Source organism: Neoarthrinium moseri (genome assembly GCF_022829205.1).
Source record: "Neoarthrinium moseri strain CBS 164.80 chromosome Unknown scaffold31_Wmoseri_CBS_16480, whole genome shotgun sequence".
NCBI lineage: Eukaryota > Fungi > Ascomycota > Sordariomycetes > Amphisphaeriales > Apiosporaceae > Neoarthrinium > Neoarthrinium moseri.
In genome coordinates this window covers 402,792-416,143 of record NW_026055145.1, presented here as the reverse complement: position 1 = coordinate 416,143, position 13,352 = coordinate 402,792, and the positions used below count along the sequence as shown (strand labels likewise).

General features: G+C 52.3%; 5 protein-coding genes across 5 annotated transcripts; 1 reads left to right on the top strand and 4 right to left on the bottom strand.

Annotated features, from left to right (window-relative positions):
• Window positions 1-573: 573 nt before the first annotated feature.
• On the bottom strand, window positions 574-1,332 carry JN550_007895 (uncharacterized protein; the record flags this gene model as incomplete). Its single annotated transcript, XM_049319796.1, has 1 exon — window positions 574-1,332. The coding sequence occupies one exon, from the start codon at window positions 1,330-1,332 to the stop codon at window positions 574-576; it is 759 nt and encodes a 252-aa protein (XP_049170251.1).
• A 1,946-nt stretch (window positions 1,333-3,278) lies between these two features.
• On the bottom strand, window positions 3,279-8,212 carry JN550_007894 (uncharacterized protein; the record flags this gene model as incomplete). Its single annotated transcript, XM_049319795.1, has 3 exons — window positions 3,279-5,005; window positions 5,244-7,286; window positions 7,342-8,212. 3 exons carry the CDS (start codon window positions 8,210-8,212, stop codon window positions 3,279-3,281), a joined length of 4,641 nt encoding a protein of 1,546 aa, XP_049170250.1.
• Window positions 8,213-9,928: 1,716 nt separating this feature from the next.
• On the bottom strand, window positions 9,929-10,743 carry JN550_007893 (uncharacterized protein; the record flags this gene model as incomplete). The annotated part of the gene is made up of 3 exons (XM_049319794.1): window positions 9,929-10,275; window positions 10,339-10,572; window positions 10,674-10,743. 3 exons carry the CDS (start codon window positions 10,741-10,743, stop codon window positions 9,929-9,931), a joined length of 651 nt encoding a protein of 216 aa, XP_049170249.1.
• Window positions 10,744-11,318: 575 nt separating this feature from the next.
• JN550_007892 (uncharacterized protein) lies at window positions 11,319-12,161 on the top strand (the record flags this gene model as incomplete). The annotated part of the gene is made up of 1 exon (XM_049319793.1): window positions 11,319-12,161. One exon carries the CDS (start codon window positions 11,319-11,321, stop codon window positions 12,159-12,161), a length of 843 nt encoding a protein of 280 aa, XP_049170248.1.
• Window positions 12,162-12,355: 194 nt separating this feature from the next.
• On the bottom strand, window positions 12,356-12,970 carry JN550_007891 (uncharacterized protein; the record flags this gene model as incomplete). The annotated part of the gene is made up of 1 exon (XM_049319792.1): window positions 12,356-12,970. The coding sequence occupies one exon, from the start codon at window positions 12,968-12,970 to the stop codon at window positions 12,356-12,358; it is 615 nt and encodes a 204-aa protein (XP_049170247.1).
• Between the last annotated feature and the right edge of the window lie 382 nt (window positions 12,971-13,352).

The following is a 13,352-nucleotide window of genomic DNA, read 5'->3' as shown; positions in this document are numbered from 1 at the left end:
GCCTATTTCAAATTATGACAATGATGGCCGCATCAAGTGCGGCCGGGCAACGTCTTTTGCGGAGCCCTCCTCACAAGTATGCCACAGGGTAACCAACGGACCTCTAGGGGCCTGGCAGTCAGGTACGGTTCTAGTGCTTCAGAATATTCACCATTCGCTATGAAGAATTCGTTTAGTAATTTGCGTTGGATTATTCCTCTGATTCGAGAAACCCATTACCTGGGAATCGATCCTGCTGTCCGCATCGCCTAGGACCACGACCTTCACCTACGACGTGATCATGTTCGACCCAATATTCGCCTCGACGCTGTCGCCTCCATCGCTAGCAACTTGACGACGAGGATTGCCCGCAGTTTAACGCTTGGCTATTGGTGACAGCTTCTTGAGATACATCTCCATTACTATGCGTGCCCTGTGGGTATCTTCCGCCAGGAACTCGTCTCATATTACCCTTAATGGTCCGTACAGGATGTTTACTTGGTCCAACAGAGTACTTACACGCTGTTGACATGCATGCCTGCCTCAACGGACATGAATACTCTGTAGCTAAACAACTACTCTGGTTTGAGCTGCTCAATCATCATCATCGTCATCATCAGACCCGTAGTCCACCAAGCCCATTTTCGGCTTTGGTGCCATCTCCTTGTTGGGCGTAGTGCTCTTCACCGTGGCGGCGGGCTTGGCCCGCTCTGTGACATTAACATCGGGCGGCTCTCGAGACTCTGTCTTTACTTGCTCTCTTGCAGCCTCGCTTGCCCTTCTCTTGATGCCCTTAATCACGTGCTCCTTTTCTCTCTTGCGCTTCTTCGCGCCCGCCGTACTCCACTCGTCCGCCCCGTCGGCAACGACCCGATCCAAAGGTTCGTCTACCTCGGCCTCTGCGGTTGCGGTGCCCTTCTTCTGTGCGTCCCTGAACTCCCGCAGGCTCCTCTCGACCTCGCGGCGCCGCTCCTCCTCTTCTCGGCGTTCATCGGCAACGATTCCTTCCAGAAAATCTACCTCGTCATCATCCAGGGCCCTGAATTGGTTCTTGATCTTATTCGCCTCCTCAAAAGCGGCTTGTTTCGCCTCCTTGTTGGCTTGTAGTACCTCGTACAGCGATTGGCCCTGTCCACTGCCGCCCGACTCGATGGCAGTTTTCCGCGCCGCTTCGCGCGCCCGTCGTTCCGCTTCTAGTTGGGCTTGGGCGGTCGCCCAGGCCGAAGACTTGGGGTCGGCGGTTTGTGATTTGGCGGCAGCAGCAGCTGTCGTGTCGGTGGGCGTGGGATGTGAGGGAGGAGTCGAGGTATCAGAGCCTACGATTGTGCCACCGGACACGAACCGGGATGCCATTGGGCGCGGTGCACTGGAAGAGCCAATGGCCCGGGCGACCTCGTGAGTTCAAGAGAACAAGCCCAGCAGTGCTTTATGCTGTAGCAAATAGGCGTGGCTGCTTGAGACCGAGGTCCTCTCGCTAGTCGGTACTGACGTTGCAAAAAGCTTTGGTCTCGGGAAGTGAATCCGGGGAAGCTCCAGCTGGGTAGGGTGTGTTTTAGAGCTTGTGTGGGGCCGCCCGCCTACACAAATCCGGCGGCGGTCGACGATCACACCACTCTCAATGCCGTAACCAGGGGAGGATAGTCCCCAGAGAGCTACATGGCTAACCTGTTGATGGCCATCACATGTCAACAATTATTCATTGTCTGTTTTGTTGCACAACAAATAAAATGTTTCACGGCTCCTTATCTGACAATGGTGCTATCATCTCCGACGCATCCGTGGCGTTTAGGGGAGTGTGTATTTTAGATACCGAAGTATCGTCTGGATCTACTAGGCTCCAAGTCTTTGTGCCGCTCTTGATTCACACCCATCACATCTGAATACTGTTTGCTCGGCCTCACTAGCCGTAAGATGTGACTATATCTGAGTTGTGTTTGCAGTATAAGTACCTCCGGTCATCCCCTACTTCCCAGCTGCGAGCCACTTGAGCCTGCGGCGAACATGTGTCTCATTTCGACATCCCGGTGTATTATGCTTGCTTTGCGGAGCCCTTCGACACAACTACTCTGGACTGTCCGAGTCCAATGCCCAACAAAAATGAAATTCGTACCAGAGCAATAATCGCATAACTTCCAAAGTTGCCCCAGTCTGTTCCGCGCCAAAGCAAAGTGTTATGCAGCCTTCCCTCCATCTGTAAGCCTCGCGCTAGGCCCAGAAGCATCATGGCATCCAGTAACAATGCTCCTCCGCGCAGTGTGCGCCATATAAGCATGTCGTTGGGTCTTTTGAGAAGAAAGACGACTTGGAGGAAGACAAATGCCGCGTGCCAGCCTGCCATGGCATCAAGTACCACGCGTATTTCCGGTGTCGGTGGCCATTGTGGTTTTGCCACAAACGAGTTCAAGATCATTGTGTCGGCAGCGAATACATATCCAAAGACTCCGAAAAGTGGAAGGATAATATCGAGCAAGATGAAAAACAGGCGGTAGCCTAGCGGTACACCCATATTGAGTGAGTATGTTAGGTGTGACGAATGTTGTAAGATATTGATTACTACCCGCGGCGAAACTTGCCAAATCTCCTGATTCTCTTGTAGTCTTGACTAAACCCGAATCTATGGTCACGATATGTCAACAAGTGTCCGCTCTGGCTGGTGGTCCTTGAGGCTCGAGGTTCGTGTTCAATCTAGTATCGAGAGTCAAGTAAGCATAAGCACTAAGACTCGGCAAATCGTTATCCCGTGTCCATACATCGTCTGTAATGAACAGTATGCAGAAGCAGACCGGTGTTTCTGGTTATACTCTGACCCATCATGGCTTTGTTGGGTGCTTATCTAGGTTCTTATCTTTGCGTCCGCTGTAGCAAACCAGGAGTGTTGTGATTTGGAGCTCAATACTAACAGAAATCAGCACACACCGTAGTGATACCTGACCACGCAATTAACACGTGCTTTATATGGCTGGCATGTCTATGAAACATCGTGGCATGCCAAGTTCATAAAAGCCCATTAAAAAAGATCAACTTCCCACGGTCAGATAACTAGATATTCTAGATCACAGCGCGGGTTATATCATTCTTCGTCAAAGACGAAAGGTCTGTTCCATTTACGGAGACTCGAGCGCCCCACATACTATATAGAATCAGTTTCACAAGTTTAGAAACCTTAATCATTCAATTGAGAAGAAAACAAAGTTCTGGGTATATATGCAAGAATCTACCTCCACATTTCATCAGTCGACCTTGCAAGCTCACTGCTAAATGCAGATAGCGGTGACGATCTATTGAGGCCAAGCCTCGCCTCACTTCCTTGAGAAACCGAGTTTACTCCACACCGACTTCTTCTCGTCTTCCTCCTCAATGGCATCGCTCTCCTTGACCACACTCAAGAACACCCGCTCCATGGTTGCGGCGCCAATGGAGTAGCAGTCCAAATCGAGGCGCTCCTTGTTCGCCTCCAGCGTCTCAATGAGGTATCTGACAAAGCTCCTGACCTGGCCCGAGGTTGCGTCACTTGGAGATAAGGGTGAAACGACCTCATCGTCTGCTAGGCCCTGCTGATGCGATGTGTGTACCGGGACTACAGCATCAGTTGGTACGATGAATCGAACCTGGCCACCCAAGTTCTCGCCTTTGAACTGGACGTCGGCAGTAGAAAATGTCTCCATGACCCAGTCAGCCACGCGGCGCATTTCCTCAGGTGTTGACAGTGGTGCTGACTTCAGGATCAGGTGCACATGGTATTCATTGCTGTGAGCCTTGCGCAGTTCCTGGGTGGTACCGATGGCCAACAGACGGCGGGCAATGATAGCGGCACGAGTGGCGAGGGCATCGGCTTCTTCCATAGAATGTGTGGTGATAAGTACACTGCGGCCAGGCGCCACAGCTTCGAGAGTTTTCCAGAGGACGCGCTTCGATGCCGCGTCCATCGCTGAGCTGGGCTCATCCAGGAGTAGCACAGGTGGGTTGCCCACTAGGGCAATGCCGAGAGACAACTTGCGTTTCTGGCCGCCTGATAGCTTAGAGGCGCGCTTGTTTGCGTGGGCAGTCAACCCAATCCGATCCAATACGAACTCAACGTCTGACTTGATGTCGGCCACGCCTTTGCATCGTGCATAGAACGCGAGGTGTTCCTGAACAGTGAGCATGTCAAGTGCGTCGAACTGGGGGCAGACGCCGAGGTGGGTCTGGGCGACACGCTTGTTCTTCTGAACATTGACGCCCTCGAGGAAAACCTGTCCAGAAGATGGTACAATCTCGCCCCGGATCATGTTGATACTGGTGGTCTTTCCTGCGCCATTGGGTCCTAGAAGCGCCAGGATCTCACCCTCGCGCAAGCCCAAAGACACGTTCTCGACAGCGGTTGTGCTACCAAACTTCTTGGACACGCTGACCATGCGAAGAAGATCCTCCTGTGAAGTATGAACACGAGCAGTCTCGGCGTCAACATCTGGACGTCCGGAAGAACCGAGCACTGCTTCGTCATGTTGCGGTGCTTTGGATCTAGAAAAGGTGAAAATTGTACCGTCAAGCCAGGTCAGGAGGAGAACTAAAGCAATGATCTGGACGATGAGCAGGAAGATTGGCCCGCCATACCCGTAAAATGAACCGGGGTCTGTGATTTCGGTAGTTCCACGGCATCGCACAATGTACTGGTTTAAGCTGAGAGATGCTGCCCGGAGTAGGTTCTGAATGGGAAAGATCAGACCCAGGCCGTAGGTTGTACCATCTATCGTCCGCAAGTCACCGGCTAAGTTGTCCTGAGCGACGATCATGGTGATGATGGACAGGACGAACTCTACCATCATTATCAACGCAGTCCATGCCAGTGCAGCTGGCTGTGTCGAGGCGAAAGTGGATACGATGTAGGCCATAAGTGTAGCCGCTAAACCATAAAGCAGCTGCACAAACCAGAAGTGACCAATTCCCCAGAACGGTGCTTGCGCTGCCATGATGGCTGTGGAGCAGATCGATACCAACAAGACAAACATCAAGTCGAACAACAGGTACGAAAGCCACAGCGGTAGGGCTTGGATTCCGTTAGAATATTGGAGCGCCCGGACTTTTGATCTTCTCTCGTAAGTTGGATATAAGGAGAAGAGAGCTGGATATACTGCCATGATCAGGCAAAACATAACAACCCAAAAAGTCACGTTACCTAAGACCGGTGTTAGTAAAATTGCAGCCGAGGATACACGTGCGCGCAGAACAATATGACATGTAGGAAGAAGAAAGAAACCAGAGGGATGGACCTTGAGTCTACTTACCAGTGCTGTATGGTTGCTTAGTCTTCAAAGTTCCAGTCAAAAGGTGGATCGGGGTGCCTGTCCTAGCCATGTTCGCGACATTGATCAAAGAGATTTGGTCGGAGTTTCCAGGCAGCGCAATAAGAGGCGTGGTGACGTTATCGATGTACAAGCCACCTGCACTCACATTCACGCCATGATCATGAATGTATTGAAGGAAGCTGTCTCGATCGTCCACTACAACAGCAGACCCAATCCAATAGTAGTAGGGGTTGCTGAAAGCCTTCCGCGACTCCGTAATAGCTTCCGCGATGGATACATTTGCAGAGGTAGGCCCGAAAATTTTGTCATGTGGACTGTAGATATACTGTGGACTTGGTGACGAGGGGGCTCCAATTAGAGCATCGCATCGAACAGGCTCAAAGTTTTTCAAAATATCCTTGAGCTGAGGAAGCGCAATGAGAGGTATAGCAAGAACAGCGAGATAAACCCACCATTGGTAGCGGAGAATGATAAGGCGCTTGACGAACAGGGCCCGCACCTGACCAAGGAATATCATCTTCTGGCTTAGCGCTCGAGTTTGAACAGAGTTGGGGGCACTTGGTTTAGAATGCACAGTCTCGCCTACGGAAGCGTTGTCGCTCAACACGTGAGGCTCTTCGGAAACTTTCAGAAAGACGTCTTCGATGGTTGGCCCCGTGATGAAATTTTCCGAGTCTTTGGAGTCTTTGAGAGTTGCGAGAAGTCTTGCTGCTGAGGATGAGTCTGGAGTGGTGCAGATGTAGCGATCTCCACGGTCAACCACCGGGTACTGAATGTGCGAGATGTTTGTAGTCTTGGGCAAATGTACTCGATAGCCAGCACCATACTGGTTTTTGAGCTCCGCAGGTGTGCCTTGGCACTTCATTTTGCCCAAAGAGACGATAACAATATGATCTGAAAGGACCTCACACTCATCGAGGAAATGGGTGGTAAACACCATGGTGCGCCGGGATCTTTCGCCAAGCACGGCGTTCCAAATGACTCGGCGTGAAATAGGGTCGAGTCCAGAGGTAACCTCGTCCATCAAGCAGACGGAGCTTCCGCCAACCAACATACATGCCAGTTGCAGCTTGCGCTTCATGCCACCACTGAGTGTCCGCGCGAGACTGTTTCTCTTGTTTGATAAGTCGCACGTCGTGATGAGTTTCTCTAGTGTCGCAGCGTCGTCGGTCCCGCTCTTGACGGTGTTCCAGAAAACCAGGTGTTCGTATACAGTAAGGTCATCCCACAGAACGTTTTTCTGAGGGCAGACTCCAATTTGTGATGGCAACGAATTGATATTGATCGAACCCCCAGTTGGTTTCTGAAAGCCAGCGATCATGTCCAAAGTTGTCGTTTTCCCACTGCCGTTTGGTCCAAGAAGACACAGAATCTGGCGCTTCTGACTAACAAGGTTCAACCCGTCCACGGCTTTTACAGTCCGCTGTCGAGTGCAACAGAATATTCGCCTCCAGATCGATGTCTTGTAGTGCATCTCAAGGTCCGTGGTCATAATAGCATTATGCGAAGCAGCGGATTCTGGGGTGTTGGTAAACCCACGGCGTCGGCGGTTATTTCCATGGAAAAAGCTGTCTACCCAGGGGGCTAACAGGGGGTATACCAGGATCTGAACCACCAACATTATCCAGAGGAAATATGGCCCACTGTGGTAGAGCCAAAGGGTTGAGCTGGTTTCATCCTGGGCAAGGGAAACATCAAGTGCAGTAGACATATAGGTCGGAATGCCAAATAATTCTGACTGGACCATGAAGGTGAGGAAGAAAACGTAGTTCGCGCTGGGAAAGAAAAGGGAGATTGGGATGACCTGCGCAAGCGTCATGGGGCTATCCCACGACATCTGATAAAATGTCGTGAGAATGACGGCCAAGAAACAAATAACAGAGACAAAAAATGTGGCAGCAGTAGAGCTTTTGAAAAATGCCGTGGCAAAGACACAGGAGCTCGTCAGCGCCCAGCCGGTGAGGATTTGCCAGAAGATGGTGATCGCTGGGTTTGTCGTCGGCACAAGCAAATACCAATACACTGAAAGAATAAAGTAAGTAAGAGCAAAGATGAAAGTCGGGAGAGGTGAACTCACAGCATCCCATGATAATCCAGACGGGGAGATACAGTATGTCGAATATGATGACATAGCTGTAAACTCGCGGCCAAGCGCAACCGCCGCCCATCGCATCAACAAGCTGAGACAGACCTGTCGCCCTCTCAGACGACATCATACTCGACAGATGATAAACCATCACTAGCATAGAGAGGAAATAGGCCAGCGGCAGAATTGAGTATGACGCCTCCAGGAACGACTCCCGCTGTCGTCGATCATACGACTCTTGGTCACCATAAACAAAGGAGAACATGTCGGGGTTGACCGAGCTGTTGGTAAGGGCGTTGTCTATAGCAACCTGAAGAGGTGCCCAGAAGCCCTCATAATTGCCTCCATGGTCGAAGACGTCGAAGTTTTTGGTAAACCTCGTTGGGTCTGCCTGTATAGTGTAATTCCAGGTCGCGTTGACCCTGCCGCTGCCGGGTGAGTCGTTGATGGTGATGACGGCATGGCAATTGGAGTTTCCATGATAGTCGACGTTGCAGGAGTCGGCGATCTGATCCTTGTTATCGAGTATGGTGATCTTGCTGCTGTCCAAAGGCTCGATGAGTCTCTTAAGTGCGTCTTGAGCATCAGAGGCCAGATCTGGGTGCTGAACAATGGCAAGTTTCTTCGAACTATCCATAGACTGTGCCAGACTACGCACCGGCGCGGGACTTCCGGTGCCATATACGTCGCGGGACTTTGCCAAGTTGGGTATTTCCAATAGGAGTGTGACAATCAGAATTGGAAGGATGAGGGCTCGAAAGGCTGTCCAGAAAGGAGACCGAATGACCATGAGGGTGAAGTTCTTCTTGGTCAACGCCCAGGTCTGACGACCGAAGGATTCTGGAAAGGGCAGCATCTTCATTGTGCCGGTCGAAGAATAATCTAGAGACTGGTGAACATTGAGAGGCGGTCGTATTGTGCAGCTGTTCTGTTATGACTGGTCTCAAGTTGATTCTCAGGTCGAGCTTAAAACACAACAATGTCGACTATCGGAGAAATGTGTCTTCATTCGTGGGGCGCAAACTAACACGGCCATGTGGTAACACAAAAGCTTATGTGATACCTGCTGATGGGAGAGCTCATTTAAGAAATAGGCTCGGTTTGAATAATGGAGCGAAGGTGGCTCCGCAGTCGATCTACAGGGTTCTGCTGTAGGCAACAGAATAAACTCATTCTCACCAGCGGCTAACCCCACAGAGCCAATTCCTTCAGACGCTTGGCGCTGGCTGTGCATCGCTAGTTGGGTGCATTGACGATATCAAAAATATTGTCTCGTCGATCCTGGGTCCATTGGGCGGAGAACACAAGGACTGTCTCTTCTACGCGCGCATCCGTCTCACCGGACTGTCATTCGTTCATGGGTATTTGCGCATGCAGAGCACGGCACTCATTGCCCTGCCACCAACAAGCACGACTCTGCCGCTCAATCCTACGAGGCGCAGCGCGGAAGTTGTTGGCGGCGAAAATAAGCACTCAATGTGTTCGAGGACTTTTCCATTCAATCGCAAAAACGTGAGGGTTCCTAGACGGGTTTGCGCATCCAAACCGTCGCAGATTGCGGGCCTGCATGCTGCAGTATCAGATTGGGTTGCCAGATTAAGCCAGACCATGTCCCAGATTCCAGGCTACAAGATAAGCTTCACCGTGATTGGCCAACCTGGCACAGCAACCATAGGTCGAGTTCCCACTGGGTATGCAGATTTATGGATCCGAATTTGCGAGTCGTATGTAGAGTCTAGATACGAGCTCCAGAGTTGAGTTGTCGGCTGATACAAGACCGTCTCAACGCATTCCGGGATAGTTTGGCACTTTGAGCATGGTCAACTCCGTAGCTGGCCAAGACATGACACCAAGACGATCTTCGTTGAGCTTCAAGGGGGATTCTCACGAGTCAGGGCTCAAGTAACGTGGTATGATTGGAAGCGGTAGGGGAGGGCATACTGGGAACACCGTAATCACGCATTGCAAGGATGCTCAACTATCGTCGACCTCGGTTCCATGATTCCACGGTTGCCTGGTCCAACCCATTAACGATATGGGGGGAGAAAACCGAAGCGAGAAGTGATGCTGACTATGGCGTAGTCAATGGCTTGTCGAAATTGCGTCTGTACAAGGCGTCAACTCGGTAGCCGTTGACCCCCTAATATCTGGGATGGCGATACCTGGTAACGAAAGAGGAAACAAGATATTACAACTCGGCTAAATCCAACCTTTGGAGAATCTCTGTACCATATATGGTGAGATGAATGTCGTGACCGGACCCAATGTGGTATATCAAGCGAGGCTGCTGATAAGCAGAGAAAGTCTCGCACGCCCGGGGTCGGCCGTTCATGAGTAGTCGCATCAGGACTCTCTAAATTTGGTGCTTCCACACAACAACTTGGGCCTGTGCGTGACTATAACAACCCAAATGGGACAGCTGGCAGGGGTGTTAGCGACGATATGGGCACTAGCGCAAATTTTAGACACACCTTAGTTGATTGGCCACGTCCTACAATATCCGGACTTCGTCTAATAGATATGTATACAGAAGTAATACAGATGCCCAATACGAGCACCGTGGAAGTTGTCAAAACTGTCAAAAACGGTCTTCCGGCCTTTTCCATCCCGCCATCCGGCTAACCTCTCCAATGCCACTGAGGACGTAATCCACTCCAACTTTGACAATGCTTTGACGCTTGCTCTTGCCATCGGAATCATTCGATGGCTGTTCGGTCCCCATTGTTGGGAGTACGTTATCGCTAGCAGATAGGCTGACGAAGAGGGCAAACGGGATCAGCCACACGCAAAGCCCGAAGTAAGAGGCGATCTCGGTGAAGGACGGGACATCTGGCTGGTCGTAGATATTGGCCATGCGGGAATACGAGCGCGATTGTGCAGCAGAGAAGTGGCGGAACCAGAGGTAGTGGTTCACGAGCACGAGGACTGGTTCCGGGTCAGCTCAAGTCATCGTGTGACGTCACGGGGCAGGATGTGCTGGAGACGCACCGCAAGAGACGACGAACAGAGGGTCTGTCAGCCTCACGAAGGGAAAGCGGCGCATGTTGCCCAGGTATATAACGTGCGAGGCGATGCTCAAGGCAGTCAGCCCGAACGGGAAGCCGTCAACCAGCCATAGAATGGTCTGGAGCACAATGGTGGCGTATATCAGTTGTGTCAACAGCCGCTTCGCAAGCACGGTATGCTCCTCGACAAGCTCCGAGAGATAGTAGAGACCAGACGCTGGCAAGCATCGCGGGTTAGCACACAAGCAGGCAGAGCATGGCAGCCCAGGGTGGTGCTATCGGGCGCCTCTGGAAGTGGGCGGGTGCAAGTAAACGTACCGATGGCCAGAGTCAAAAAGCAGAAGCCCACGATGGAGCCGAGATATCCGACCAGAGGTAGAATCCACATGATGGCGGCTATGGCAAGCTCATTGTCAGGAGTGTCGATGGGAAAGTCGCATGGGCAGCCGGAATGCCCCTCGAAATGGCTGCAGGTGTGGGCTTTTCGGGTTGGGAATTGCACTGTCGCGCCTGGCAAGCTCCACGACCGACGCCCCAACCAACGTAATTGAAACGCGACGTCAACCGTGGCTTCTTCCAGCAGGTACCTGGGTACCTGGGGTCTGTACTGTCAGGCCTGACCTATAGAACGGCGCCCCTTGGAACTTGCCGGACTTCGGACTTACAAAAGGTCCGCCTACTGTAGCACTCCCCTAGGTCCCTACCTTTAGTGGACCCTCCTGCAGACATTGGCGTTCAATGGATCCGATAACGATAATGACCGCTGGAACCACCTGGGCAAGGGGCCGCCCCACCAAAATTTTGGAGGGGTCAATCAGGCGCTGCGATTCGATTTTGCTGCGCGACTGGCCGAGACTGCCCAGCGGTGAAATTGCTTGGGACATCTAGAGAATCTGCTTCTGGTCGCAGCAAGGAACCCAAACCCAAAGGCACCCGTCTGCGTCCCGCCCAACATTGCCCAGCATGTCGAGACCCGAGGACACCCTGTCCGCGGACGTCCACTATGACGACGTCGAAGCCCGCAAGTACACGACCTCGTCGCGAATTCAGAACATCCAGGCCTCCATGGCCCACCGTGCCCTCGAGCTGCTGGACCTGTCGTCTCCCTCGCTGATTCTCGACGTTGGCTGCGGCAGTGGTCTTTCCGGCGAGATCCTGTCGTCGCTGCCGCCAGAGGAAGGCGGTCCCCACGTCTGGATTGGCATGGACGTCTCCGCCTCCATGTTGGACGTGGCGCTGCAGAGAGACGTCGAGGGCGATCTGCTGCTAGCCGACATTGGCCAAGGGGTTCCGTTTCGGGCCGGAACATTCGACGCAGCCATCAGTATCAGTGCCATCCAGTGGCTGTGCAACGCCGAGAGCAGTGATGTGTCACCGCAGGGCAGGCTTTCGAGGTTCTTCAACGGTCTGTACGCCAGTCTGAAGCGAGGCGGCCGTGCCGTCTGCCAGTTCTACCCCAAGAACGACGAGCAGAAGAAGATGATCACGGGCGCCGCCGTAAAGGCCGGATTTGGCGCCGGCCTGTTGGAGGACGATCCTGACACCAAGAACGTCAAGGTCTACCTGGTTCTTACTGTCGGCCAAGCCGTGGTCAACGGCCAGACAGGCGACATTACCGGTGTTGTCAAGGGCATGGATAATGTCGACGTCATGGACGCGAGACGAAAGGCCTCCAGTGGAAAGGGCGAGATCAAGAAGGGAAGCAAAGCATGGATCATGCACAAAAAGGAGCAGATGGAACGAAAAGGCAAGGTGGTCAAGTCGACTTCAAAGTACACTGGACGGAAGAGAAGAATTGCTTTCTAGTCGTGGGACTGGAAAGGATGATACCATTGCATTTTCGCGCCGGAGTCTGGAGTTGTGGTCTACCATGGGGGAAAATTCAAGATTTTGGCATTCACCGCAGGCTACCCTGCGCATACATTAGAAGAAGCACGCTGCGTATACCTCTCGGGCTCTGCCCAAACGGCGACTCGGTTCGATTTATCACAGCCTTCAAATTAAACGTCCCTATGCACAAAGGTCGCTGCTCTCCGCCGCAGAGCCTCTCTCTCCTTTTGGTTTTTCGCTAAAGGGCCAGAACATAGTGTAATTTCTGGTTGACATGCAAACTTCCCTGCGTCCCTGGATCCTGGAACCGCAGCCCTCAAGAAGTCCAGTCTCGCCTTCACACTCCTGAATACACCAACAGCGTGAATACCCCGAAGACCATCTTCGTAGTCTTCTGCCTCGAATAGTTTTGTGAGCAGAACTTCCCTCCTCCATAGGAGCGCTTCCCTCTGCCGGGTCAGATCTGCGTCTTGTCTGTCTCGCGCCCTCCGCTCTGAGATCCATGTCAACTGTCTCAGCTGCTGGTCGTGCGCCGCATACAGGAAAGGCAGGCGCTGCTTCCACTGGAGACCGCCCAGTATCTGGTCCAAGAGCGCATCGTACCCACACTTGATGATGTCCATCGGCTCAAGACCCAAACCGCGCCACTCTTGGTTGTGTAGCGGCCTACAAGGCTCTCCGATGCTCTGGTTTTCCGTGCGAGATGCCATTTGTGGCAGGCGGGCGAGCAACTGCTCGCTCATTGGCCCGAGAAAGGACTGATACACAATCTTTTTGGCCGTCATGTTCGTCTTGAAAGAGGCAAACCGGTGTGTTGTTTGTTGTTTGTTGTTTGTTGCTTTTAGCTACATAATGCTACACCTAGCGATCAATACTTAAGCTACACGTGGGTGCCCATCTCCGATCTCTTCTCTCTTGAGCTCCCATTTTTCATGGTTCCCAGGCTTCAGGCCATGAATTGAGCAGGTTTGATAAACCAAAACTAACTGCGCAACCCCCAACGGATTGAAACTCAAAACATGAAAGTGGCTTCATTGTGAGCAGCAGGTGCATGGACCCTGGGATAGAGCGGTGGCCAGAATCTTCAGGGCACGCACAACGGAAAATCTGCTGAGCTGGAAAGCGCAGGACGTAACCTATTGCTCTTGACAAGACAGCTACGTTTGC